The following is a 25,993-nucleotide window of genomic DNA, read 5'->3' on the forward strand; positions in this document are numbered from 1 at the left end:
CGTCGCAGCAGGAGTCACCGTGCTCGACAATCCTCTGCTGTTCTGAGATGTCACACTCCTGCCTGCACATACAAACCACAGTGAAGTCAAAGTTCCACCTGCACCTCCACCTGTTCTTGCAAAAGCATGAAAACTGACAGAGGTGAGACAGCAGAAAAGTCTTTGTTTATTTTTGTAATAAGTTAAGGAATTAAGTTAAGAAGAGTGATTAAATAAATAGTTTCTTGCATTTTTGATTTAATGATTGTGTTTAGGATTATTTCAGAAACATGTTTAGAAGATCTTTGTAAGCCTGTATTTACTTTAAAAGAAGGGAAGCACTTCTTCATTCTACAGAAAAGGTGACACATTACAGATGAGTTCATAAAACGTGTCTCTGTCACTCTTTCAAGGCTCTGTCACTTTTTCTTTTTTACTTGAACAGCATGGTAACGTAGGCCTAGGCTGCCATCTTGTGGCAGTGTGTTGTTACTACAACATATGAAATTGTGTTTCTATTGGAAATATAATTCAGCACCACTGAGCCGCTCTCTCAGTTACAAACTGAACCTGTTTTTTAGACATAAATCACTAAGTACAGTGAAGCTTTTGGTTTTGTAAAAGTGTTTCTTATTCTAAATGCATGTTGATTTTTATAAGGGTGAAGAGCAGTTAGCAGTGCATTCACGGACATCTTTAAACTATTAATTGAAGAATCTTTGGTCATGATGGCATGAACTAGAAACGTGCGCTCCAGGTGAGACTGCACAGAAGAACAAGTGTCCTTAAACTGCATCAACTGATGACTTCTTACAATTTTATTCTACTGTGTGTTTTTATCATTGAACGTTTCTGTCTTCAGGTTTCTCTCAGATCAAGATTGAATGTGATGACAAGGGTAATGGATGGTGTGACATGTGCTGCTGGCCCACAGAACCAGGTGAGTATGCTGTCCATGTGCTCTGCAACAATGAGGACATCCAACACTCTCAGTTAAGATTAGTTTTCATGATTGTTGCCTCAAGACCTGAGATCATGGTGGTGGGCTTGTGATGGACACACTTTTCATGGCTGAAACCTCTCCTGTAGAGGCTAAGCCTAGGCTTGAAGCCACTGGGGTGTTCGTTGGCGGGGTGACGCGATGTGCCTGGTATGCATGAAGTTATTAAACTTGATACAGTCCAATAACTCCAGCCTTACTCATCTTGTCCTTCAGATTCTTTATTTCCAGGATCGCAGCGGTCACAAACTGTTTGCTTCCTCCCGATCAACAACACAGCTGCCGCTAATTACGTGTGTCTACCTTAAATATCTATTATATATATATATATATAATATCTTAAATATATATTGAAATAAACTGAATAGCGTTTAGAGGATAAAATGCCTGTGTTCATGAGAAGCTGAGTATCGCACTAGAGAGGAAATCGTAGGACGGAAGGCTGAAAGAAACACATGATTTTTGTAAAAAGGTGGCAAAGGTTAGAAGTAAAAATGGTTAATTTGTTTTTGATTTCTTTTACTAAAATAAGTGGTTATTTTTATTTTCATATACGCATTGAAAATGTGCTCATAATGAGTTGGCACTCAGTCTTTAGAAGGTCATAAGCTTCGTTCGGTGTGATGGTCCGGACTGATATATTGCAGGTATTGACTTTGAGTGCAGAGGGCTAAATGCAAACACGCTTACACACACATAGATTATGATTAGAATAAGTCCCTGGGCCAGAGAGTCCTGAACATTCTGAATATTCTAAACCAATTTTGAATCACTCGAGGAACAATGAATAACAACATTAGATTATTAAGGCTAGGCAGAGAGGTGTTTTGGTTTTCTGCCTTACAGAGAAAGGAACTGACACCAGACGAGGTCACGGAGATATGAGGATCCTTCGCAGCAGAGATAGACGTGGAGACTGCCGAGACAGCAACTGGGGCCAAGGGTCATGCAGTTTGGGCTCTAGTTAGTCACCTCAAAAGGATGGATCCCATAAACACAGCAATAACCATAAAGGGGTTGGCAAAAAACCAGGAACACCAGACCAACGAGGTTCGAGAGGCTCTTGATAAAAAGGGGGACACGGCTGTGACCCCAGAATACACAGATCGTTGTTTGAAAATCGGGGCAGAATAATCCCCTGATCTGTGCAACGACTGAAGGGTGGTCTAACCCCTGAGGTCGAAGAAAGAAGAGCAGAGAATCACTCGACTGGAAGACACTGATAGCTGCAGCAATAAAGTAAAGGTTAAAAGCTCCTTGGACAGAGGTTCTAGTCTGAGTACGTTTGAAAGGTACAAGGTGGCACCAAAATGAGGTTGGGGAAACTGGAGCACCAAGATAAAGCTGTGGGAGAACTGGAGAGCGATGGGAGTGTCATCTGTAACTACTATTGTTGTTGTAATTATAGTTTTTCTTGCATCTGAACTGCACAATCACAGAGGTCGTCCAATATGGTCCACTCGTTAAACGGGGACACAGGGCCTCAGGACTAAGAAGAAGAAATGGACCTCGCAAACCTGGATTCTAGGGTGTAAGTGATCACTTTTAAAAGAGATCAAAGGGGGACTGTGATATTATTATATTATCTTATGCCACGTTATGCCCCTGATTAATGATTGTGAAGCTATTATGTAGTTTTAGTTTGCATTATTCTCCTGAATTAGAAGAAGGTGAAACTACATGGAGTGCAGAATTATTAGGCAAGTTGTATTTTTGAGGAATAATTTTATTATTGAACAACAACCATGTTCTCAATGAACCCAAAAAACTCATTAATATCAAAGCTGAATGTTTTTGGAAGTAGTTTTTAGTTTTAGCTATTTTAGGGGGATATCTGTGTGTGCAGGTGACTATTACTGTGCATAATTATTAGGCAACTTAACAAAAAACAAATATATACCCATTTCAATTATTTATTTTTACCAGTGAAACCAATATAACATCTCCACATTCACAAATAGACATTTCTGACATTCAAAAACAAAACAAAAACAAATCAGCGACCAATATAGCCACCTTTCTTTGCAAGGACACTCAAAAGCCTGCCATCCATGGATTCTGTCAGTGTTTTGATCTGTTCACCATCAACATTGCGTGCAGCAGCAACCACAGCCTCCCAGACACTGTTCAGAGAGGTGTACTGTTTTCCCTCCTTGTAAATCTAACATTTGATGATGGACCACAGGTTCTCAATGGGGTTCAGATCAGGTGAACAAGGAGGCCATGTCATTAGTTTTTCTTCTTTTATACCCTTTCTTGCCAGCCACGCTGTGGAGTACTTGGACGCGTGTGATGGAGCATTGTCCTGCATGAAAATCATGTTTTTCTTGAAGGATGCAGACTTCTTCCTGTACCACTGCTTGAAGAAGGTGTCTTCCAGAAACTGGCAGTAGGACTGGGAGTTGAGCTTGACTCCATCCTCAACCCGAAAAGGCCCCACAAGCTCATCTTTGATGATACCAGCCCAAACCAGTACTCCACCTCCACCTTGCTGGCGTCTGAGTCGGACTGGAGCTCTCTGCCCTTTACCAATCCAGCCACGGGCCCATCCATCTGGCCCATCAAGACTCACTCTCATTTCATCAGTCCATAAAACCTTAGAAAAACCAGTCTTGAGATATTTCTTGGCCCAGTCTTGACGTTTCAGCTTGTGTGTCTTGTTCAGTGGTGGTCGTCTTTCAGCCTTTCTTACCTTGGCCATGTCTCTGAGTATTGCACACCTTGTGCTTTTGGGCACTCCAGTGATGTTGTAGCTCTGAAATATGGCCAAACTGGTGGCAAGTGGCATCTTGGCAGCTGCACGCTTGACTTTTCTCAGTTCACGGGCAGTTATTTTGCGCCTTGGTTTTTCCACACGCTTCTTGCGACCCTGTTGACTATTTTGAATGAAACGCTTGATTGTTCGATGATCACGCTTCAGAAACTTTGCAATTTTGAGACTGCTGCATCCCTCTGCAAGATATCTCACTATTTTTGACTTTTCTGAGCCTGTCAAGTCCTTCTTTTGACCCATTTTGCCAAAGGAAAGGACGTTGCCTAATAATTATGCACACCTGATATAGGGTGTTGATGTCATTAGACCACACCCCTTCTCATTACAGAGATGCACATCACCTAATATGCTTAATTGGTAGTAGGCTTTCGAGCCTATACAGCTTGGAGTAAGACAACATGCATGAAGAGGATGATGTGGACAAAATACTCATTTGCCTAATAATTCTGCACTCTCGAAAGGATTTTACATAACAACAGACTTTGGCACACAAAGAACAAAACAGAGCTTAGAGAGGTGGCAGCTTTTATACACAACTGGAAACCTCAGGACAGTCTCATAGGCATCGCTACTGTTCTTCTGTGGAAAAACTCCACAATAGCCTTTACCTTGTCCACGGTTGTTTTCCCTACCTTCAGGGAATCTTTAAATCATCAGGTTTAATGTATGTGCCAGACATGGATGGTGAGTCCGCTTCAGAATTTTTTATGGCTTTGGTGATGTTTGCAGCATTATCACTCACACAGTACACCACTTTGTCCTGTCTTGCCACTCATTTGCCACTCTTAATAGCTCCTGTACCAGGTTTTCTGCAGTGTTTCTGTCAGTGAAGTCAAAGCAGTCCAGCTGGAAAGATGTCATCTTGTAAATTTCAATAAAGTGGCAAGTGACAGGCATGAAAGAGCAGGTGGTTCTAGAGGTCCAGCAGTCAGTTGTCAGGCAAACTGATGGAAGTTTTTTCACCCTGTCTTGCTATAATGCACGTTCTGTGTCATATAGTTTTGGGATTATTGTTAGGGACGGTGTTTTTCTACTAGGTAGAGTGTACATGGGATTTAAGCCCTTTAAAAGTTCTAAAATGGACAATGCTATGAAAATAGATCTAATGATTTCATCCTGTCATGGGTTGAGTCCGATAAGTATGATGATCTAAAGGCAGATACACAAAGGCTGACTGGAATGAACTAAAAGCAAGTCATTTATTTGGCTGATTGCACAAATATATACATGAAAAAAATGAAAACTATTAACTACTAAAACCAAAACTTGAACCCACATTCAGCATAAGGTGCCCTGGAGAAGATACGCAGGCATTCTGACATAAGATATGGGGGACAGTGAAAATGTATACACAGACGGCTAATTAGGGGAAGTGAAACGAGCTGGAGAGAACAAGACACAGGTGGACTAAATCACAAGAGATGAGACAAACAAAGCAAAGCACAAGGACAACGACTCTCAAAGCAAAACAGGGAGTTACATAACTAAATGAAACATGAATGAAGAGGAAAGGACACCCTCAGGGAGGAATTAACACTAATGAGCCATGTGGACTTATTAAAGGACCCAAAACGCAGGCAAAGAACAGCTGATATGAGTGAATGTTTATTTTCAAAGTGGCAAAATGACACCAACAGGGAGATTAACGCAGACGAACCGGCAACATGCAGAAGAACACACAGCAGTAATCAAGGGATGGGAGACACGCCTGGGAGAAATCACAGCTGACGAGACAGAGGAAACGTAAACTGAACACACTCACATGAGATAGAGACCTTCAGAATAAAACAGGAAACTAGCAGGCACAGAGAACCAGACAAGACACTGAACTTAGACAGATTCACGAGCAGACACAGTGACACCATGGACAGACAGAGGGGACACAGGCAGGCATGAAACAAAACCCTAACACATAGCAAACCTAAACAAAAGACAGAATAAACAAGAACAAGAAATATAAAGAAACACAAAACACTAAGTCGTCAGACTCAGGACCATGACAAAAATAGCTGAGAACTGAAAAAAAAAACAGCACTGGTGACAGTGTTGAGATGTGAGGAGACAGGAGCTTCATCTTAATATTATTTCTTTGGAACCATTTTTATTTTACATGTTTAGCCCTGTTTAATATATCAAAGATATATCAGAGATTTTATTCAAGAAGTGCTTATGGAGGAAATATACAAATATATGTGATTTAATGCAAATAGAATGATCAGATAAACATCAGAGCTGGATGACTATACCTGCTACAGCATTAGGTTATCACCTCTCTTCTGATTGACATCAACTATTTTATGCAACAAATGTATATGAATTTATAATTTACATCTGCACAAAGCCTCGCTGGTTTCAAAAATGTACATAGCACACAGTGTCTCTGGATAAATTAATCTTTCTGTTGACAAAACAGAAGGATTCAGAAGAAAAAAATACATGTAAACTGTATTTGTCTTTAATATAGGAGAATGCAATCTGAAAATAAACGTTAGAACAATCTAAAGCTAAATTGAAAAAAAGAAAACTTTCTACAAACCTTCACCCTGCATTTAGAGAAAACCGAAATGATGCTACAACTTCAGTTGAAGAAGTTGCTGTTGTTTACAAGGAGGGGAGATACATGGTGTGAGTTTGATGTAAAAAAGACTTTACATTTTGTATTTACAAAAACATCAGAAGTATACAACAGAAGGCTGAAACTGTTTCCCACAGTTTATCTCACAGTTTAACAGCAAACAAAAGCTCACTGATCTAAAGGGCAAATAAAGTAGAAAGCAAAACGTCTTACAAATATCTCATTAGCTCTGTGAAGCATCACATCATCATGCGGTAGCAATAAAATTAATACAAAATTTGTTTTGAAATGTGTTGCTAAATTTAAGAAAAAGAAAAAAGCTTAAGTTTAATGTGTCCACTTCATTCCCGCCTCACCTCAGTCTCCTGTACTACTTTAGGGATGACAATTCTCTCTTTAAATCATTTTTAATCTGGTTCAACAAGTAAATAATATTTACGAGGTACATGGATTTCAGTTCATTATGTTTCTTCCATGCAGGACTCTCAGCTAGTTGGACTTCACTCCAGATCTTCCTGCACCTTCTTGTCTGTCTGTGCTTGCTGCGAAGGCCTTTAAGGCTGAAAGGTTCTCATAAACAGAATGAGAATCTAACTGATGGAGAGACATTAAAATAATGATAAGACTAAAAGAGCTTCTTTAAACATATATTGCATTGTGGTAAAATTATTACTGGCTCTAATTCATATTGCAAAAACTGTCTGTTGTGTAGCACTTCTTACCTGGATCATATCAGCAGGTCCACCTGCTCCAGTATGTAAGTTTGCCTGTTTCTTCTTCCTGGATAAATTCCAATAACAAATCAATTTTTATTGAAACTGAATCAGCAGCTTTAAAGATAAAGTTGGGGGGAAAAGAAAAGTAATGGAACTGATGATTTTATATATACATATATATTACCTTATCTGTATACTCAACAAAAACAAAGGAATCAGCATCAGAACCACCAGACTCAACCTGATGATATTCGCGATTATTACTGATTTCACTAAAAAGAAGACAAACAAACAGGATGCAAGTCTGAGTTGCACATCTAGTTTCACAGATCATTCAACTGTGAGGAGCATCAAACTGACCTGCCACAACATCCAGCTGTAAGATGGAGTTCTGATGTCCTCTTGAGTTCTGGGCAACACAGTAATAACTCCCACTGTGTTCAGGTTGGATGTCAGTGATGGTGAAGTTCTGTCCTGATGCCTTTGGTGACTCATCATCCTCCTTGTACCAGGTGTAATTAGCTGCTGGGTTAGCATCACTGCTACAGGTCAGAGTGACTGAACTGCCCTCCACTATCTCAGCAGAGGGGCTCACTGACACAGAGGGAAGTCTCGGAGGATCTAGTAAACAGTAAATTAAACACTATGTAAATTTATATTCAAATTCTGTTAAGATTCTTAAAAAGTATTTTGAACGTTTAGACTGACAAAAAACACTCACATTGTACATCCACTGATAGAGAGGTAGAGTTGGCCTCTCCATGCACATTCTCAGACTTGCAGGAATAATCCCCACTGTCCTCCAATCTGATGGAGATAAAGTGATAAACACCCTGTTGTCCTACTGACAGTACTTTGTTGTCTTTGTACCAGGTGTAATTAGCTGCTGGGTTAGCATCACTGCTGCAGATCAGATTTACAGGGCTGCCTTCCACTATCTCATCAGAGGGACTCACTGATAGAGACAGAAACTTTGGGGCATCTGAAAGAGAAGGTAAAGACACAGAGAGTTTGCCTGTCCATTGATGACTTAAGCATGTTCATGTAGTGTGATCGTTGGATTAGGTAATTGGATTTACATAATCCTTTGGTTGCCAATCAGGTCTCTCTCGTGACATGTAAGAGTCTAATTTCTGTCCTTCAACCACTCAAATCAATACAAAGGATGTAAATATAGGAAAGTCTTCTACTTATCATTCTGAAAGTCAAATGAAACCAAACCCAACCAAAAGAAACCTACAGATTCAACCAGAATCACAAAAAATATGTTCAAAGCAGAAACAAATCTGTGCTGTTGTGGAGGGTTTTGTGGCATTCAGACAATTACAGTACCACCCATCCATCCATCCATCCATCCATCCATCCATCCATCCATCCTCTTATCTTTGTAAGGGTCACGGAGGGGCTGGAGCCTATGCCAGCTGCCATAGGGCAGGAGGCAGGTGTTGCAGGGACAGACAGATAGCCATTCACACTCACAATCACACCTATGGACAATTTAGAATGACCAGACCCAACCCCACTAACTGCATGTCTTACTGATGGTTTACATCTCAGGGATGTATATCCAGAAGCCATTTGGAATCCAGAGTGCTTTACTGAAGCTGCACAGTGAACAACTAGCCATGTTTTTACTTACATTTTACATCAAGAAGTTTGTTCCTAGACGTCTTCATCCCCAGCTTGTTTCTGGCTTTACAGTAATACACTCCAGAGTCAGAGGACTGAATGGAGCTGAACCCAAGCTGGAAGCTCTCACTGAGAGGTTTGCGATCATTGTTCTTGTACCAGGTGTAGTTAGCTGCTGGGTTAGCATCACTGCTACAGGTCAGAGTCACTGAACTGCCCTCCACTATCTCAGCAAAGGGACTCACTGACACAGAGGGAAGCTTTGGAGCATCTGGAGGAGGAAACATGAACATATTTAATGTTTAATTACACATTATGATTGAGTTTTCATAGTAGAAGATAAAACTACATGCCCCGCCCAATAACACTACAGCTCACATTAAACAAACACTCATGGGTCATTCTTTAATGCTTTCTTTAGACCAAAGATGGTCTGAATCTCCTGATTTATGAGCCCCAGAGTTAGGTTTGAAAATGGGTCTGACGATTTTATCCAGCAGTGAATATATCATTCGCTAACACGTGGAGATCAGGCACATTACTATGAAAAAGTATTTGCCCCCTTACAGATTTCTTTTTAAAAATGTTACTAATTTATCACACCTCTAGAACTTTTGAATAAAGATATCACTTGAATCGATAGCTGGATAGCTTTTAAACCCTAACCTAAACCAGGGGTGGGCAACTCCAGGCCTCGAGGACCAGTGTCCTGCATGTTTTAATTGTAGTCTTGATCTAACACAGCTGATTCAGATGGTTAAAGGGTTAAATGAAATGAAATCAATTAAAACACTATTTAAAAGCTGCATTTTGCATTCGTCTAATGGTAAAATGTGTTTGATGACCACAAACAAACAAGTGGCAAAAATGCAAAATAAGAAATCAAGGAGGCAGATATTTTACATAAATATTACAAGCAGCAAATCCAAACTCTGTCACATGTGCTCAGTGTGAATTCTCGTCAGGTCTCATCACCAGTGGTGGACCTGCCAGTTCTGGTGTTATCTTATTAAAGCCAGTGCATCTGCACAGTGCTAGGCTGTGATTACAAGTCTGACTAAAGGATTTCCTACTCCACCCTGATGCAGTCTGTTCCTGACAGTTTGTCCGTTAACATAAACATGCACGTGAGTATTTCACTCAGGTTCATTTTATAGCTCTCTGGCAATGTTGCTCCTCTTCCTCCAGACACTCTTTGATGCTCTTTTATCACCTTCATCTCATGCATCCATCAGATACGAGAACACTAACATGAAGGATTCACAGAGGTTGCTTTTTCCTAAATGTACCAAAGTCCCTGCAGTTTGACTTTGGGTTAATTGAGCAGTACATGTCTTTAAGCCAATAGAATAAAGTGAATAAAATAATAATCTACTGAAGCTACTGAATGAACTACAGTACCAGAATATCAATATATGAAGAAATGTATTTTTTAAAATATTAATGGTCTTTTACACACAATTCACAATGATGATGTTGTGTCCAGTCCTTTTTGTCCCCAGGTCGTTTACAGCTGTGCAGTAATACTCTCCAGCATCAGAAGACTGAATGGAGCTGAAGATGAGCTGGGAGTCTTTACTGAGAGGTTTCTGATCATCCTCCTTGTACCAGGTGTAATTAGCTGCTGGCTTAGCATCACTGCTACAGGTCAGAGTCACAGAGCTGCCCTCCACTATCTCACCCGAGAGAGTCACTGACACAGAGTGGCGTATTGGAGCATCTGGAGGAAGAAAAAACCCATAAACATGTGTAATGCAACAGTTACAGATACATAGAAATATCAATGTTAATTTTTTTTTTACCTGTAACAAGCAAAGTGACTCCAGGAGAGCCAGTATAACGTCCACTACGATAGTTTGTCTCAAACCTGAACTTGTATTGAGCTGAGTCGCTCTCTCTCAGGTCTGTGATTCTCAGAGTGCTGTTGTTCCGAAAAAAATAATACTCCACTCGAGCGTCATAGTTTGGATCAGTTTTTAGATCCACAGGTACATCTTGTTGCAATTTAGTAAACCATAATCTTTTCTGAACTTCAATAGTTTCATTATTTATTCTGGGTGGGTATGTGTAGGTGCAGCGTATCTCCACCGATGATCCTTTTACAGCACAGATCTGAGTAGAAGTGTAAGTCACTCCCCAGCCATTCTGACTCTGTACCACTGTAACACAGAGCACATCAGAAAACACAATAACACATGTGCTATTGTATCTGGAGTAAATGAATTTGTTTTAGTGCAATGACAGCAGAATTCCAAAATGGTTTTGCATCGGTTGATCAACATTTTGTGTTATTATATCACTGACTCACTTGTCATTTCAACCACCTGTTTGTTTTCAGAGCAAAAAGATCAAATGGTCTTATCTGTAGACATACAGTACCTGACACAGAAAGCAGCACGATAAAAACTCCTCTGAGTGCTGCAGTTAAACTCATAGCCGCTCCTGTCATCTGTCTGTGTGACTTCAGAGAAGAAAAGAAATGTTAGCAGGTAAATAATGTATCCAGGAATTAGACACATCAAAAAACAATTCTCACTCTGTCTCTTAAGATGCCTTTCTGATGTGGTCTGCAGGCAGAAAACTGAGTTCAGGTTAGTAAAAGCGCCCTTCCTTCCTTTTCACACCTCTAATACACGCAGTGATGCAAATGTGTCAGTTTTTCATTGTCACAATTCAATCCTAATTTATAATATGTGTGAGAACATAATAAAAGTTCATGTGTCTGGTTTGTTAGGAGTAAACTAATAATAAAACAGCTTTTTAAAAATTATTATTTATTTTGTGTTTTCTGTTTTTTGCACTCAGATACCTTTGTGGGTTTCTGCTCTCTAAGTCACTAATAAAAGCCACAACACGCAGCGACTGGCACCCACCATCACATCCGGTTTAGTTGAGTTATTTTTTTACTTTGAACAACCAACACTGCAGAAATGCATGTGACCAAAACAATTCAGTAAAACCATACAGCCTGTGTGTGGGCTTCCTCTTCTGTCTTTATTTTAAGACAATTTATGTCTTTAAAAGACTTTTTACAGTAGCTCTCTTTAGAAGGCTTCACTGAGAGGTCTGAGAGGGTCATGCTGTTCTGTAATGCATGAGGGTTAAAACTACTCATAAGCATAAGATGTATAAATGGATCTTGTAGCTATATGCCACAGTGGCTGATGAAGAGGTGATCATTGTGATCAACATATCACAAAAAGGTTAATTTGAGAAAATCTAAATTAGCTGTATGTAAGCGGCAATACATGAAAAACCACAGGACCCATCATACAAGCTGGTTTAGAGGTGATTCTTACAAAAAAACATGTCTATGCAAACTCCCAAACCCTAACAACACAACTGCTTTAAGAATTAAACTTTTATCCCACCAGATTTTAATACTTACAGTTAAAATTGTACTCCTCTCTCACTTTATCTCTCACTTCGACCGCCATTGTTACAAGAACAAAATTCTCCAGTATGGATCGCAATGAATCCTGGGATAGGGTGGGCCATAAAGGATACACCCAAACCATCCTTCAAATCCAGGGAAATGGTGGATGCATTTGTGGGCCGCATTTGGATCAGCCTTCGAATTTGGGCAGCCTTCATCACCTGACTGTGATTTAATCAGCCTACAAATGCAGTTTCTGAAGGATGCCTCTGAATTTGGACACAGCCACTGTGGAACCATCCTTTCTTCTACTCAGCAGCGTACCAAGATCCTGCGTGATGAACCAAAGATTTTGAATTTTCATTTATTAGTCCATAATACCTTCTTCCAGTCTTCAGTAGTCCAATGTGTTATCCCAGGCAAGCCTCTTAGGTAGAGCAGGTCATTTGACAATGAGAAGGTTGTTTTTGATTGACTGGCTTCTCCAGTCTGCATGCCAAAGTATCCTTGGGCATGATACTGAACGTCAGGTTACTCCCTGATGTCTTTACAGCGGGATGGCTGTAGCTCAGGTGGCAGAGCAGGTCAGCCACTAATCAGAATGGTCGGTGGTTCGATCCCAGGCTGCCTCCTGGCGGCATGCCAAATATCCTTGGGCAAGATACTAACTCTGTGTTTGCCTACTGGTGGTGGTCAGAGGGCCCGGTGGCGCCAGTGTCCGGCAGCCTCGCCTCTGTCAGTGCACCCCAGGGTGGCTGTGGCTACAATGTAGCTTGCCATCGTGAATGTGTGTGTGAATGGGTGAATGACTGAATGTAGTGTGAAGCGCTTTGGGGTCCTTAGGGACTAGAAAAGCGCTATACAAATGCAGGCCATTTATCAGAGCATGAATGTGATTGTTTGATAGAAAACTTGTTTTTCTTATTTTTTATGTCCATCCATCCATCCATTCACTTCCGCTTATCCTTTTCAGGGTCGCGGGGGGCGCTGGAGCCTATCCCAGCTGTCATAGGGCGAGAGGCAGGGTACACCCTGGACAGGTCGCCAGTCTGTCGCAGGGCCAACACACAGGGACAGACAACCATTCGCACTCACATTCATTCACACATTCACACCTAGTGGCAATTTGGATTATCCAATTAACCTATCCCCACAAGCTGCATGTCTTGTGTTTTTATTATTATTTAGTTTTCTTTATAGAACATTGTAGTGCCTTAGGGAGGGGGGCCACTAACCCAAAGTCTCATGGGACGTTCATGCAGACATTCATGAGTAGAGTCACAGTGTTAATAAGAGCTATTTCAGTTATCCTGTGTGCATTTATCATTGCTATTGTTAATTTGTCATGTGAATTGCAGCTATTTGTTTAGTACTGAGTAATGGCCATCATGACTGAGACTGCTGTGCCATTTAATGATCTGTGGTCACTGTTGCTGATTGGGGGTGTTATGCTAATAGAGCTGCATTCCTGTAGTTGAGCAGTTAATGAAACAGCAGGACTGCAAATAAAGATTGAGATATCTGTTTACTCACCACAATAACTTTATTATTTTTATTGTATGATGATCACCTGTAGCAGCAGGCGCTTCAGTTCACAATGCAACAGATCACTAGTATGATAATGGTACTATAAACTGTGCGCGTGGTTTTCAAATGTGGATCAAAGAGCAAAGAGCTGCATCAACAAGGGAGCTTAAAAGAGGCTGAAACTGTTGTGTTGGTGATAAACATCAGATATTTATCACCAACTCAACAGTACAGATTAAATCAGGAAGTTCATTTTTTCTTGTATTGGCTCGTTGTGCGCATGAAAGCTGTGAAGAGGAAGTAAGCTGACATATTTCAGAAGTGTGATTTCTGTCTTTTGCCTGCACACCAGAGCGTAAACGACTCTTTAGAGATGATGATCTTCCCTTCACCTTTGAAATGGTAAATGGCCTGTATTTGTATAGCGCTTTACTTAGACCCTAAGGACCCCAAAGCACTTTACACATTCAGTAATCAACCTATTCACACACAGGTGATGGCAAGCTACATTGGAGCCACCCTGGGGCGCACTGACATAGGTGAGGCTGCAGGACACTGGCGCCACGACCACCACCAGTAGGCAACGGGTGAAGTGTCTTGCCCAAGGATACAACGACCGAGACGGTCGTTGTATCGAACGGGGCTTGAACTGACAACTTTCCGATTACAATACGAACTCCCAAAAATCTTGAGCCACGATCGCCCAAAGTAGAATTGTTTATTAGTGTGTACATGTGGTCACATTATTTACTTGCTGCCATGTTTTACTGCTTCTGAAGTCACATAGACAGATGACCGGAGCATTATGAGTTTAACCGAGTGCAGTGGGAGGATTTGTTTTGGTCCTTCTCTCTGTATCGAGTGCAGTATGTCTGCATTTAGCTTCAGAAATGAAGGAAATGTGGACAGTTTAATTAATTTTATGAACATGCACCAGAGGTGACATTTTTGTTACCTATTCCGTTGCTGTAAATAGTTTGTCACGCCTTAAGTCTATTATTGGTTTCCTGTGGTTTTCACACTGACAGAAACTCAACATGAACCTGACTGCAGTGTGATCAGAGTGGAAACTAACAAATGCATTAACAGTCTGTTCCTGTTCTACTTATTAAACTGCATCACAGGATAATTATTGTTATCTACAAGCACCAGGTTCCGTATGGACATATTTCTGTTTGATAGCACACACCGATAACTCAGACTTACCAAACACATCAGTACAGTGAGAGTTATTATTGTGAAGCCAAGAACAGCAGAAGATGTCATTACTGCACCCTACATCTGTTTGCTTTAGCAGGTGAGCCATAAACTCTCAGGATCTGATCAAATCATTATAAATATTCACACACTTTTTGTAACTGTGTTAAGAAAAGAAACTCCATTATATCGTATGTTGATAGAATAGAATAGAATAGAAATAGAATGTCACGTACAAGTACAAGGCAAAGAATTGCAGTTTGCATCCAGCCAGAAGGTGCTTTAGCCATGATATAGATATATTACAGAAATTATAGGTATGAAGGTACAAAATATGGGTCTATTATGGGTATGTTACAATGTACACGGTATGAAGTATGTTATGAATATGCTATGACTATAAGTATGTACAGGCTGTAGTGAGTGTTCAAGCTATATACAGGCTATGAACAGCATATAAATATGAAAACTATACAGAAATATGAACTATGCAAGTCATAAACTGTTCTAAAAAGTTGTAGAAGTATAATTATCGTATTGTACAGAATGATTGTTGATACAGCATTTACAGTAGTGCAGTTGATGGCACCAAACACATAAATGATCACTCTATAAATTAATCTCTTAACCTAATCTTTCTGCTTGGACGTATCTCCTGTTTGTTTCCTGTATGGAAACCTGTACTAATGATCAATATCATCAGACTGACTCTGGTGGTCCTGAAGCTGATTCTTCTAGAACCCTACACCTCTTCTCGCAGTCTGAGATCTTCTAGGCAAAGGCTGTTAATGGTCCCACAAACTCATTTTTCTGATTTCTGTTTTTACACCGCGTTCCAAATTATTATGCAGATGATATTTTTCTCTGATTTCCCTAAATATTTGATGCAAATGACAGTCAGCATAATATTTGAGTATAATTCAAATCTCCAAAAGTTGATTCTGTTCATCTGAACGTAGCGTTTTGTGGGAGAAACGTTTCGTCACTCATCCGAGTGACTTCTTCAGTCTCAGCTGACTGCAGGTTTCCCCAAATCTTATAAACAGTTGTTGCGTTCTTAGTCTAGGCGAGTATTGAATGCAACAAGAAGTTGGCCCACTCCCACTCCACCAAAGCAAGAACACAAACAACAATGTCTTTTTAAAGTGCTAAGCAGCCATTTATTTTCTTCAGCAGTGAGCAGTGCCAAAAATAACAAACAAAACTCCCTAATGGTCCCTATGCTTTCCTATACAAATGAAAACCAAGCAAAAGACAATTCACTTACCTAACTTTCTAAATGAAAAACGAGAAAACTCAAACAAAAATGGCTTCTCACGCCTACTAGGCTGTTGCAGTAAAGAATATATACAAGGTGAACAAAATACACGATTGCTACTTGACAAAACTATTTACAGCTATTTACAAAATGGAGGTACTAACGCCACACACACACAAGGTTATACTTGCAAATTAATTTGGCAAAGACACTCTACACAGCAACGAATCACAAACACAGGTTCTTTGTTGGATGGTGGAGGTTATGAGAGAGGGGGCCAGGTGGCTGTCATCTGGTAGTTAAGTACTGGAGGTGATTAGCCAATTATCCAATCCAAGGACAGGAAGAAACTCCACCCAACTACTCAGCAGGCACGCCCAGGTATCCACCTCCTAAGAGAGTGGGGAAAAAACCCACAGCCATCCTCTGGTGGGAGGAGTCACACATAAAACAAACACTGCCAACATTAGATCATAACATTTCCCCCCACCCAAAAATCAAACATTTAACCCCAAATGAAATGTTTGATTCATGACCTAGAGAGGGTATCAGCCATGACGTTCTCTAAGCCCTTTTTGTACCGGATTTCAATGTTGAAGTCCTGAGGAGTAAGGACCAGCGCATAAGGCGCTGGTTGTTGTTCTGCATTCGAGTTAGGAACTGGAGAGGCTTGTGGTCAGAGAACACGACGGTTGGAACGGGACTGGACCCAAGGTACACTTCAAAGTGCTGCAGGCTCGCAATAAGGCTAAGGCTTCATTTTCAATCGTGCTGTAATGCAATTGGTGTTTTAGGAATTTTTTGGAAAAGAAACAGACCGGATGTTTAATGCCATTTTCATCCTCCTGCAAAAGCACTGCACCAGCCCCCATAACCTGCAATGCCTAGAAAACGCCGCAGCTCCCAACGCATCTGCGGAGCTGGGAAGTTTAATATTGCCTGCACTTTCACAGCAACAGGGAGGACTTGACCCTGTCCTACTTGTTTCACTAGGTAGGTTACAACAGCCTTTCCAAAATCACACTTAGCCAAGTTTAGTGTCAGAGAGGCATCACGCAAACGGTCAAATATTTCACTGAGAGTTTTGAGGTGTTCAGTCCAGGTAGATGAATAGGCCACTATATCATCCAGATACACTTTGCCGTTTATGACACCATGTAACTCAGTGTTCATCAGTCGTTGGAATGTGACGGGAGCATTTCTTAACCCGAACAGCATGACGGTGTATTGCAAAAAATGATCGGGTGTAACAAAGGCACTGATTTCTGATGCGCGTTTGGTTAATGGGACTTGCCAGTATCCTTTTAGGAGGTCAAGTTTGGTCACAAAGTTTGCCAAGCCCACACGATGGATCAGGTCATCCATGCGTGGGAGTGGAAAAGAGTGGTTTTGTAGCAGCATTTACCTTTCGGTAATCGTTACAGAAACGGGAGGTTTGATCGGGTTTTGGAACGAGTAATGATGGTGAGCTCCAAGAACTATTACTGGGAAGGGCAAAACCATGGTCAAGAAGATACTGGACTTCTTGCTGCATTACGGCACGCTTAGTGGGATTTACTCTGTAGGCATGTTGCTTTATTGGTTTGTGATCACCCATGTCGATATTGTTAGGTATTTTAGTACCATGGTAGCATTTACTGGATATTGTTTTATAGTGACATTATGCAGGAAAACTCTGTCATTCAATAAGGCCCCTTTGTTTTAGTTATTTTTCTCTCTGACCCAAGAATTGATGTGTAAGACTCACAGGCTGGTACCCCAAGGTCGAAAACACCACAGAGATGAGACCACTTCCTTACTCCCATCCTCCCTTCCTTATCTCTTAGAAAAAGGCTCGTTAAAGGCCAGGTGGTTTGTTTCAGAATTCACTAATGAAAGAACTCTGTATTTTATGTCTAGGAGTGTATTTTGCTGGGATGATCATAAATTATAGCTGAACTGATAAACTACACACAGGATACTTCTTTGCTCACAAGGCAGGAAGACGTTTCCTTATTTGGTCTGTACTGGTTTGAACTGAGAACTTGCTGACACACGAACCTTTTTTTCTCTATATAAGCTGTTATGTACTAAATAAACCTTTGAGTCGATTGGGAAGGCAACCTAAAGCAGTCTCTGTTTTCTTGTTCTCCCAAGCTGCTCCCGAGCTCGTACTAACACGCTGAATGGCATACCTGAGTGTTACTTTAAATAATTAGGAATCTTAGAAGGAAAGGACAAAACTCTGCTTATCGCTCACGCCACGGAGGAAACCCGGGACGGCAATTTCCTTCAATTTTGGTGTCAGAAGTGGGATACTGACAGAAGGTAAATATGCGTCTTTCATATTTATATAAAGACCTATTATACCTCTCTCAGTGATCGATCCATAAAAAAACGGGATATGCTGACGAAGTTTCACTTAGTGATCCAGAGAGATACACTGACTGACTTCCTCAGTCCCCGAATAAAGTAAATTAACCCTTGTGTGGTGTTGGTGGACACAGGAAGTTGCCTGTTGTCTTGAATATTTTAATTTTGTTTAAGTTGCTCACTCAGAAAGAGTGACACAGGAAGTTGCCTGTTGTCTTAAATACTTCTCGTTAAGTGAGAAGTTGCTCACCAAAGAGTGACACAGGAAGTTGCCTGTTGTCTTAAATACTTCTCGTTAAGTGAGAAGTTGCTCACCAAAGAGTGACACAGGGAGAAGTTGAACGGGTCTCACAGACCCGATTACCATACAAGGGTTAAAAGCAGTAAATTAAAAGCAGAAAGACACAGGAAGTTGCCTGTTGTTTTACGAGAAGTTGCTCGTTAAGCGAGAAGTTGCTCGCTAAGTGAGAGTTGCTCACACAAACAAAAAATTGCTAGCAATAAATTTAAAGTAACCTCAGCTGTGCCGCAGCGAAAATACTAACCTAAATCCTCCTAGCGTGTAAACCCCTCTGGAAATCACTGAACATGAGTCAGAATTATTCAAAGACCACAGACAGGTCCGATAAAAAATCTAAAGTACCTGTAAAACCAAAAAATTAATAAAATACAAAATAAAGTCTCAAATAACAGCTCAGTACGACTCCCATTTCCAGTTACGTGTAACCTACGTCCGCGAATCGGTGAAGACGTCCATGATCACGTATCCAGAACATGCGGAAGTGCTTATGTGACTGACTTTGTTTACAACTTACGGACTGTGAGTACAATGCATTCTAATCTCTTTTCGGAGCCTTATCCCGAACGATTATCGCCAGAAACCAGGTCAGTAGAAATGTTGAATATCATTTGTGATAAGAAAAGTAGTCTGCTTAAAAAGTCCTGTAGAAAATATCATAGAATGCCGCGACGTGATGCATCAAATGTTACCGCTATGGACAAAAGGACCGGAACCAGGCGTAGATACTTTAACATCAAATAAAACTAGTGCAGGCTCTAGCAAAGAAAATAAATCTACTGCGGGAAAAGCTAGTCTTGCATGCAATGCATTCCTGGAGTAACCGAGTCACAACTCATAAGAGAGATAGGTGAATTAGACCCAAAGCATGATAAAGCATCCACAACTGCAGAGTTTTTGTGGGTAAATAATGACAAAATCACCAATTTCTTTAAGAATCTAAAGAAATTCCTGCTAACAATGTCCAGAGACAAAATTGACTTAAATGCAGTAACTATGTGTAAACAGAAGCCTGATGAATCTATCCTAGTATTCATAAAACGCTTTATGCACTGTTGGACAAGCTAGAGGTGCAAATTTAGCTCAGTTTTCCAGCAGCCGCAGACACCCAGAGCAAAAATGAATTTGTGTATTTAATTTAACACAAAGTGTGAAATGTTTGCTGACACTGATAACAGCTTATGTTTTCTCTGCCCTATGTACCGAGATGATGGAGAAGGAACATCCTCTGTGTCAGCTGGACCCTCAGCAGAGAATGAACTCAACATCCTTTTTGTCCGGTACTCTATGTCACACACTGTGCCAAAAAAACGTGTACAGACGCCACTAACAGGTAATCCCATGACTGGGAGCCACACTTTTGTTTCTCTCACACTTTTCAACAACATGATAACTGCTCACACAAGTGAAGGTCAAACAGTGATTTTGTCACATAACTCAGACATAGGTTATGACATAACTACACCATGTCGTCACATAGATGTAACCTAACCTATCCACTGTACTATTTCTGCAGTTACATTGCCAGCTGAATACCAGAATATGACATTGTGGTCTAAAAGTGAGAATGATATAGGATTTATTGACTGTACACTTTATCACGTACACCTATTAAAACACAACAAGCCAGTATATGTCAAGCAACATCCCATTTCTGCCGAAAAAGCCGCAGCCCTAGATGTCATGATAGGAGATTTAGAGACTACAGGAGTAATAAAGCCTACAGTATCTCGATATATTACTCCTGTCAATCCTGTGCCAAAGCCTAACAAACCTGGCGTATGGCGTTTCATACAAGACTTAAGGCAAATTAATGCAGTCAACATTCCTCTGCCACCTCTCGTTTCAGATGTTCACAGCATATTGACATGCATTGCATACACATTTCACCGTGGTGGATTTATGCTCCGCTCCTTTTTCTCAGTACCTGTGACACACAGCCGTTATTTGCATTCACACATAGAAATAAGCAGTACACTTGGACTCGTTTGCCCCAAGGCATGATAGACAGCTCTGCTGCTTTCTCAATGGTGCTTCACTCCTCCAGGGCTGCACCCTGATCCACATGTGGATGACCTCCTCCTCTGTGCTGAAAGTGAAAAACTATGTCAAACTGCTACACACATGCTTCTCCAGCACCTCCAAAAGACTGGCCACAAAGCATCAGCAAAGAAAATGCAGTACTGTCAGACTTCTGTTCAATATTTGGGATTCACACTGTCTCACGGAAAACGTTCCATGACTGCAGACAGGGTCAAAGCTGTGACCTCTGTCCCTCGGCCCACTACACAGAAGGAAATGTTGTCCTTCCTGGGCATGGTGAACTATTGCAGACAGTGGATACCAGACTGTTCTTTTCATGACCACATTCTGCGTGACTGTTGTAAAAAAAAGACAAGCCTCCTCGAATACTGTGGTCCACAGAAATGACTGCCTCTTTCAATGCATTACAGGGAGTGCTGACCTCCGCCACTCAAAGGTGCTGCCTGAATTGTTCAGGAATGCCGGCCTGCCTGAGGGCAGTAGCAGCTTGCTCTATCATGATAAGGGACTGCGAGAAGCTCACACTCTCACATGACACTATTCTACACACCAATCACCAGGTCACGACCATTGTAGCAAACATAACTAAACAACATATGCAAATCTCACTATAAAAGCGAGCAGCACACCCAATTCGCCAGCACATTTATTGATCCTATGCTGTGTTCTTCTGACCGACAGGATGGCTCAGACAGGCTTGACGATCATGACTGCATGACACGTATACAGGAATCCACAGCACCACGTCCAGATTTAGAGCAAACACCTATCCCAGACTCAGCCACGGTTTATGTGGACGGGTCCTGTTCAAGGCCGAATGACAACTCATTTCTTTGTGGCTATTCAGTGGTGACAGTGCCTGACATCATACTAGAGGCTCACTCATTACCATTTCACTCAGCACAAAAAGCAGAGCTCATGGCTTTAATACGCGCCTGTGAGCTACATTTGGATAAGCATGTGACGATTTACACAGACAGCCGCTATGCATTTGGCGTTGTGCATGACTTTGGCACATTGTGGAGACAGAGAGGATTTAGATCTGCTGATGGAAAATAAATTGCTAAATTCTGATTTTGTTCAAAGACTTTTTCAGGCTATACAGCTACCATCGGCCGTTGCAGTTGTAAAAACGAAAGGACACAGTACAGCTGACACAGACGAAGCAACAGGTAATGCCTTAGCAGACGTGACAGCCAAGGCTGCAGCTGCATCACAGCTCCCACCTCCGCAGGAAGTATTATCTGTGCCCCTACAGCTGCCACTTGTTACACTCCCAGACTATTTAGACAAAAATGTTGATTTAAAATTCATAAAAGAGCAAGCCTGTGCATGTGATTACACGTATTGGGAGAATAATGACTGTACCTTAGAAGACAGAGATGGCTTATACAAAATCTTAAGGGTTTGATTGCCCTCCCATATTCCCTGGTGCCAGTCCTTGCCCGACATTTTCACTGTGTGAGTTATGTCGGACAAAGAGGGGTAATAGGGGCAATAAAATTAAGATTTGTAATTGAGAAAACATTGCATGCAGTAAAAAGCATATTAGCAACCTGTCTAACATGTGCACGAACTAATGTAGGTAGCTCAAAAGCGAAACATCAGCATTTACCACAACCAGATTTTCCATTTCATACATTACAAATTGATTTTACACATATGCCAGCGCAAGGAAGCATCAAGTACTTACTGGTAATAGTGGATCAATTTAGTAAATGAGTAGAAGCTTATCCAACCTCAAAAGAAACTGCAGAAGTAGTCTGTCAAAAGTTGAGCAATGAAATAATACCCAGATTCGGAATACCTCACCAGATTAACAGTGATAGAGGATCTTCATTCACATTAGAAGTAATTCAAAAGTGTGCTAAAACTTTAATGACCTGGGTCAAATTACTTCCTCAAGTCCTGTGTGAGATTAGAATGACTCAATCTACAGTAACCAAATTATTTCCATTTGAAATAAGACTATTTCCAACACCATGGTCAGCTTCCAGAGGGGCACCGCTAGTAGAAGGTGATGTATATTGCATTGTCCACTGATGTTCACAACCTGGTAGAAACACTGAATAATAACTATCAGAAAGTTTGTCTCTCTCAGCCTTTCCCCTCCACAGTTCCACCAGTGGAGACAAGGAGATGCATGTTGGAGAAGCCACTAAAACCAAGGACTCTCTGGGAGGCCGCGCGTGTTCCAGCCCCAGACTGTACTGGCAGTGACGAAGAACCAGCATCCTCACAGACGGACAACCTCAGTGGATTCATGCCAGCAGGGTTAAGACCAGCCCAATCGGACCATCTCAGGCGTCGGATCAAGCAGACGACATCTCCGGCGAGCCAGCGCCCGGAACTAGAGCAGATAAACACACACGGGTAGATGACATCTCCGGCGAGCCAGCGCCCGGATCCAATGTACACACACACAATCACTGCTTAACACACAACGCCTGAAAGAACAACAACAAGGTACTCAAACATCCAGCAGGAACAGAAAGCCAAAAGTACCACATGATGTCTAACCTGATAAAGCCAGACTCATTTCATCCTGATAATGGAGAAAATGAAATGCCCATTGTCATCATACGACGCTTATTCTGTGTCTCTCGAACCTGGGACCAGGCCAGAAGACGACTGAAGAACTGTCTTTTTTATATATTTAGGTTATTAATCATATCTACTGCATTAACCTTAGGATTTTTATTTACTATTTCATATTGTAAAGTGCAACCCTGTTCACATTTCTGCAAGCCACATTTTCAATGATAACCCATATAGCTACCAGTACAGCCACTTCAATGTATTTGCAATTAGCACAAATTGATCCTGAGGATGTGCCAGATGTTACCAATGATGTTCCTGATGTGTATATTGAACATTAGGTTGTGAACTATTACATTTTATGATTTGCTTTTTATATTATGTTATTACATTTGTGATTTTTCCTTTCTATTTGAGTTATTATTTTTAAAAAATAATAAAAGAGGGGAACTGTTAGGTATTTTAGTACCATGGTAGCATTTACTGGATATTGTTTTATAGTGACATTATGCAGGAAAACTCTGTCATTCAATAAGGCCCCTTTGTTTTAGTTATTTTTCTCTCTGACCCAAGAATTGATGTGTAAGACTCACAGGCTGGTACCCCAAGGTCGAAAACACCACAGAGATGAGACCACTTCCTTACTCCCATCCTCCCTTCCTTATCTCTTAGAAAAAGGCTCGTTAAAGGCCAGGTGGTTTGTTTCAGAATTCACTAATGAAAGAACTCTGTATTTTATGTCTAGGAGTGTATTTTGCTGGGATGATCATAAATTATAGCTGAACTGATAAACTACACACAGGATACTTCTTTGCTCACAAGGCAGGAAGACGTTTCCTTATTTGGTCTGTACTGGTTTGAACTGAGAACTTGCTGACACACGAACCTTTTTTTCTCTATATAAGCTGTTATGTACTAAATAAACCTTTGAGTCGATTGGGAAGGCAACCTAAAGCAGTCTCTGTTTTCTTGTTCTCCCAAGCTGCTCCCGAGCTCGTACTAACACGCTGAATGGCATACCTGAGTGTTACTTTAAATAATTAGGAATCTTAGAAGGAAAGGACAAAACTCTGCTTATCGCTCACGCCACGGAGGAAACCCGGGACGGCAATTTCCTTCAGATATCATGACTTAGCACGTGTGTTTGAGTGGGGATATCACCAAAAAGAGTTGGGTAATTGTTAATGAGCTCTCGGACATCAGATTTGGCAGGATCAGACAGATGTGCTAAATAGACATCTAAGTCAGCCAAAATTTCAGAGTTCCTCAGACGTGCACCGGAAACAGAGCTGTGCCTGTCATCCAACCCATCATCCCAGGGACTATATAAGGGTCGAGAGACAGACACTGACACAATAGGTGACACAGCAGGCAACGGACCAGAGCGTTCACGACCAACATACTCCTTCAGCATGTTGATGTGACAGACGCGACTTTTCTTCTTACGGTCAGGGGTTAACACGACGTAATCGGTTTCACTCAGTTTACGCTCAATGACATACGGACCGGAAAACTTTTCCTGCAGGGGAGAACCAACGACAGGCAAGAAAACCAACACACGATCACCTGACTGGAACATCCATGCTACTGACTTTTTATCAAAATGGGTTTTCATTCTGACCTGAGCCTTTGCTAGCGCATCACGAGCAAAATTGCAGGCATTATCCAGCCTCTCTCTAAACGAACTAACATAGTCCAGAATGTTTTCTCTGGGACGATGCCTATCTGAGAGAAATTTCACTTTCAAAAGACGTAGCGGACCACGCACAGTGTGGCCAAAAACTAAATCAGCTGGACTGAACCCCAAAGACTCCTGGCATGTCTCCCTGACGGCGAACAACAGTAGTGGCAACCCCTCATCCCACTCACGGCTTGACTCAGTGCAAAATTTGCGAAGCACGTCTTTCAGAGTTTGGTGGAACCTTTCTAAGGCACCCTGACTCTCTGGGTGATACGCGCTGGAAGTGTGATGGTTAACACCGAGCTTTGTCATGACCTGGGCAAAAACTTTAGACATAAAATTTGTGCCCTGATCTGTTTGGATGTGTTTAGGTAGTCCAAAGGTAGAAAAGAACTTAACAAGTGCTTTCACAATCCCACGGGTTTTTAATGAGCGCAACGGAATGGCCTCAGGATAACGGGTGGCAGTACACATCATGGTGAGGAGGTATTGGTTCCCGGACTTTGTTTTTGGAAAAGGAGCAACACAATCAACAATGACATGCTCAAATGGTTCCCCAACAACTGGGATGGGTTTTAATGGAGCTACCGGAATTACCTGATTTGGTTTACCACCAAGCTGACATGTATGGCACGAGCGGCAGAATGTTACTACATCAGATTTGAGACCAGGCCAGAAGTAGTAACGGAGGACACTGTTGTATGTTTTTGTGATTCCCAAGTGACCGGACATGATATGGTCATGTGCTAAGCTTAGGACCTGGGAACGAAATGACTGCAGAACAACAATTTGCTGCACTCCCTCATGTGTGCAGCCAGAACTGGGAGTCCAGTAGCGCATCAGCACCCCATCCTCAATGAGGTAAGACTCAGATTTCCTACACTTAGGTTTCTTCACATAAGCCCAACAGGATGACAAGCTTTTATCATTTTTCTGGGCTTCTATAAGCTTGTCTTTATCTACTGAGAGTGTCATGAAAAACCACAGGACCCATCATACAAGCTGGTTTAGAGGTGATTCTTACAAAAAAACATGTCTATGCAAACTCCCA

General features: G+C 41.3%; 1 protein-coding gene and 1 long non-coding RNA gene across 2 annotated transcripts; one reads left to right on the forward strand and one right to left on the reverse strand.

Annotated features, from left to right (window-relative positions):
- Nucleotides 1–6,816: 6,816 nt before the first annotated feature.
- On the reverse strand, nucleotides 6,817–10,987 carry LOC146667457 (B-cell receptor CD22-like). Its single transcript, XM_085408329.1, has 9 exons — nucleotides 10,981–10,987; nucleotides 10,475–10,831; nucleotides 10,132–10,392; nucleotides 8,683–8,943; nucleotides 7,765–8,025; nucleotides 7,404–7,664; nucleotides 7,228–7,315; nucleotides 7,050–7,107; nucleotides 6,817–6,921 (listed from the first exon to the last, which is right to left on the reverse strand). The coding sequence occupies exons 1-9, from the start codon at nucleotides 10,985–10,987 to the stop codon at nucleotides 6,817–6,819; spliced, it is 1,659 nt and encodes a 552-aa protein (XP_085264455.1).
- Nucleotides 10,988–17,682: 6,695 nt separating this feature from the next.
- Nucleotides 17,683–22,679, forward strand: LOC146667458 (uncharacterized). Its single transcript, XR_014912062.1, has 2 exons — nucleotides 17,683–19,267; nucleotides 19,900–22,679. It is a non-coding gene; the product is annotated as an uncharacterized LOC146667458 (long non-coding RNA).
- The last annotated feature ends 3,314 nt before the right edge of the window (nucleotides 22,680–25,993 follow it).

Source organism: Rhamphochromis longiceps, linkage group LG6 (assembly GCF_057381845.1).
Source record: "Rhamphochromis longiceps isolate RC_006_pf linkage group LG6, R_longiceps_female_GT1.1, whole genome shotgun sequence".
In the NCBI taxonomy this organism is placed as follows: domain Eukaryota; kingdom Metazoa; phylum Chordata; class Actinopteri; order Cichliformes; family Cichlidae; genus Rhamphochromis; species Rhamphochromis longiceps.

Bases quoted from the DNA above. Each gene is read 5' to 3' on its own strand.
- LOC146667457 (XM_085408329.1), bottom strand. The intron at 8,944-10,131 runs GTGTGTAAAAGA...TTCCTCCTCCAG, and splicing joins CAACATCATCATTGTGAATT to ATGCTCCAAAGCTTCCCTCT. The intron at 6,922-7,049 runs GTAAGAAGTGCT...TCTCTCCATCAG, and splicing joins GACCTGCTGATATGATCCAG to TTAGATTCTCATTCTGTTTA.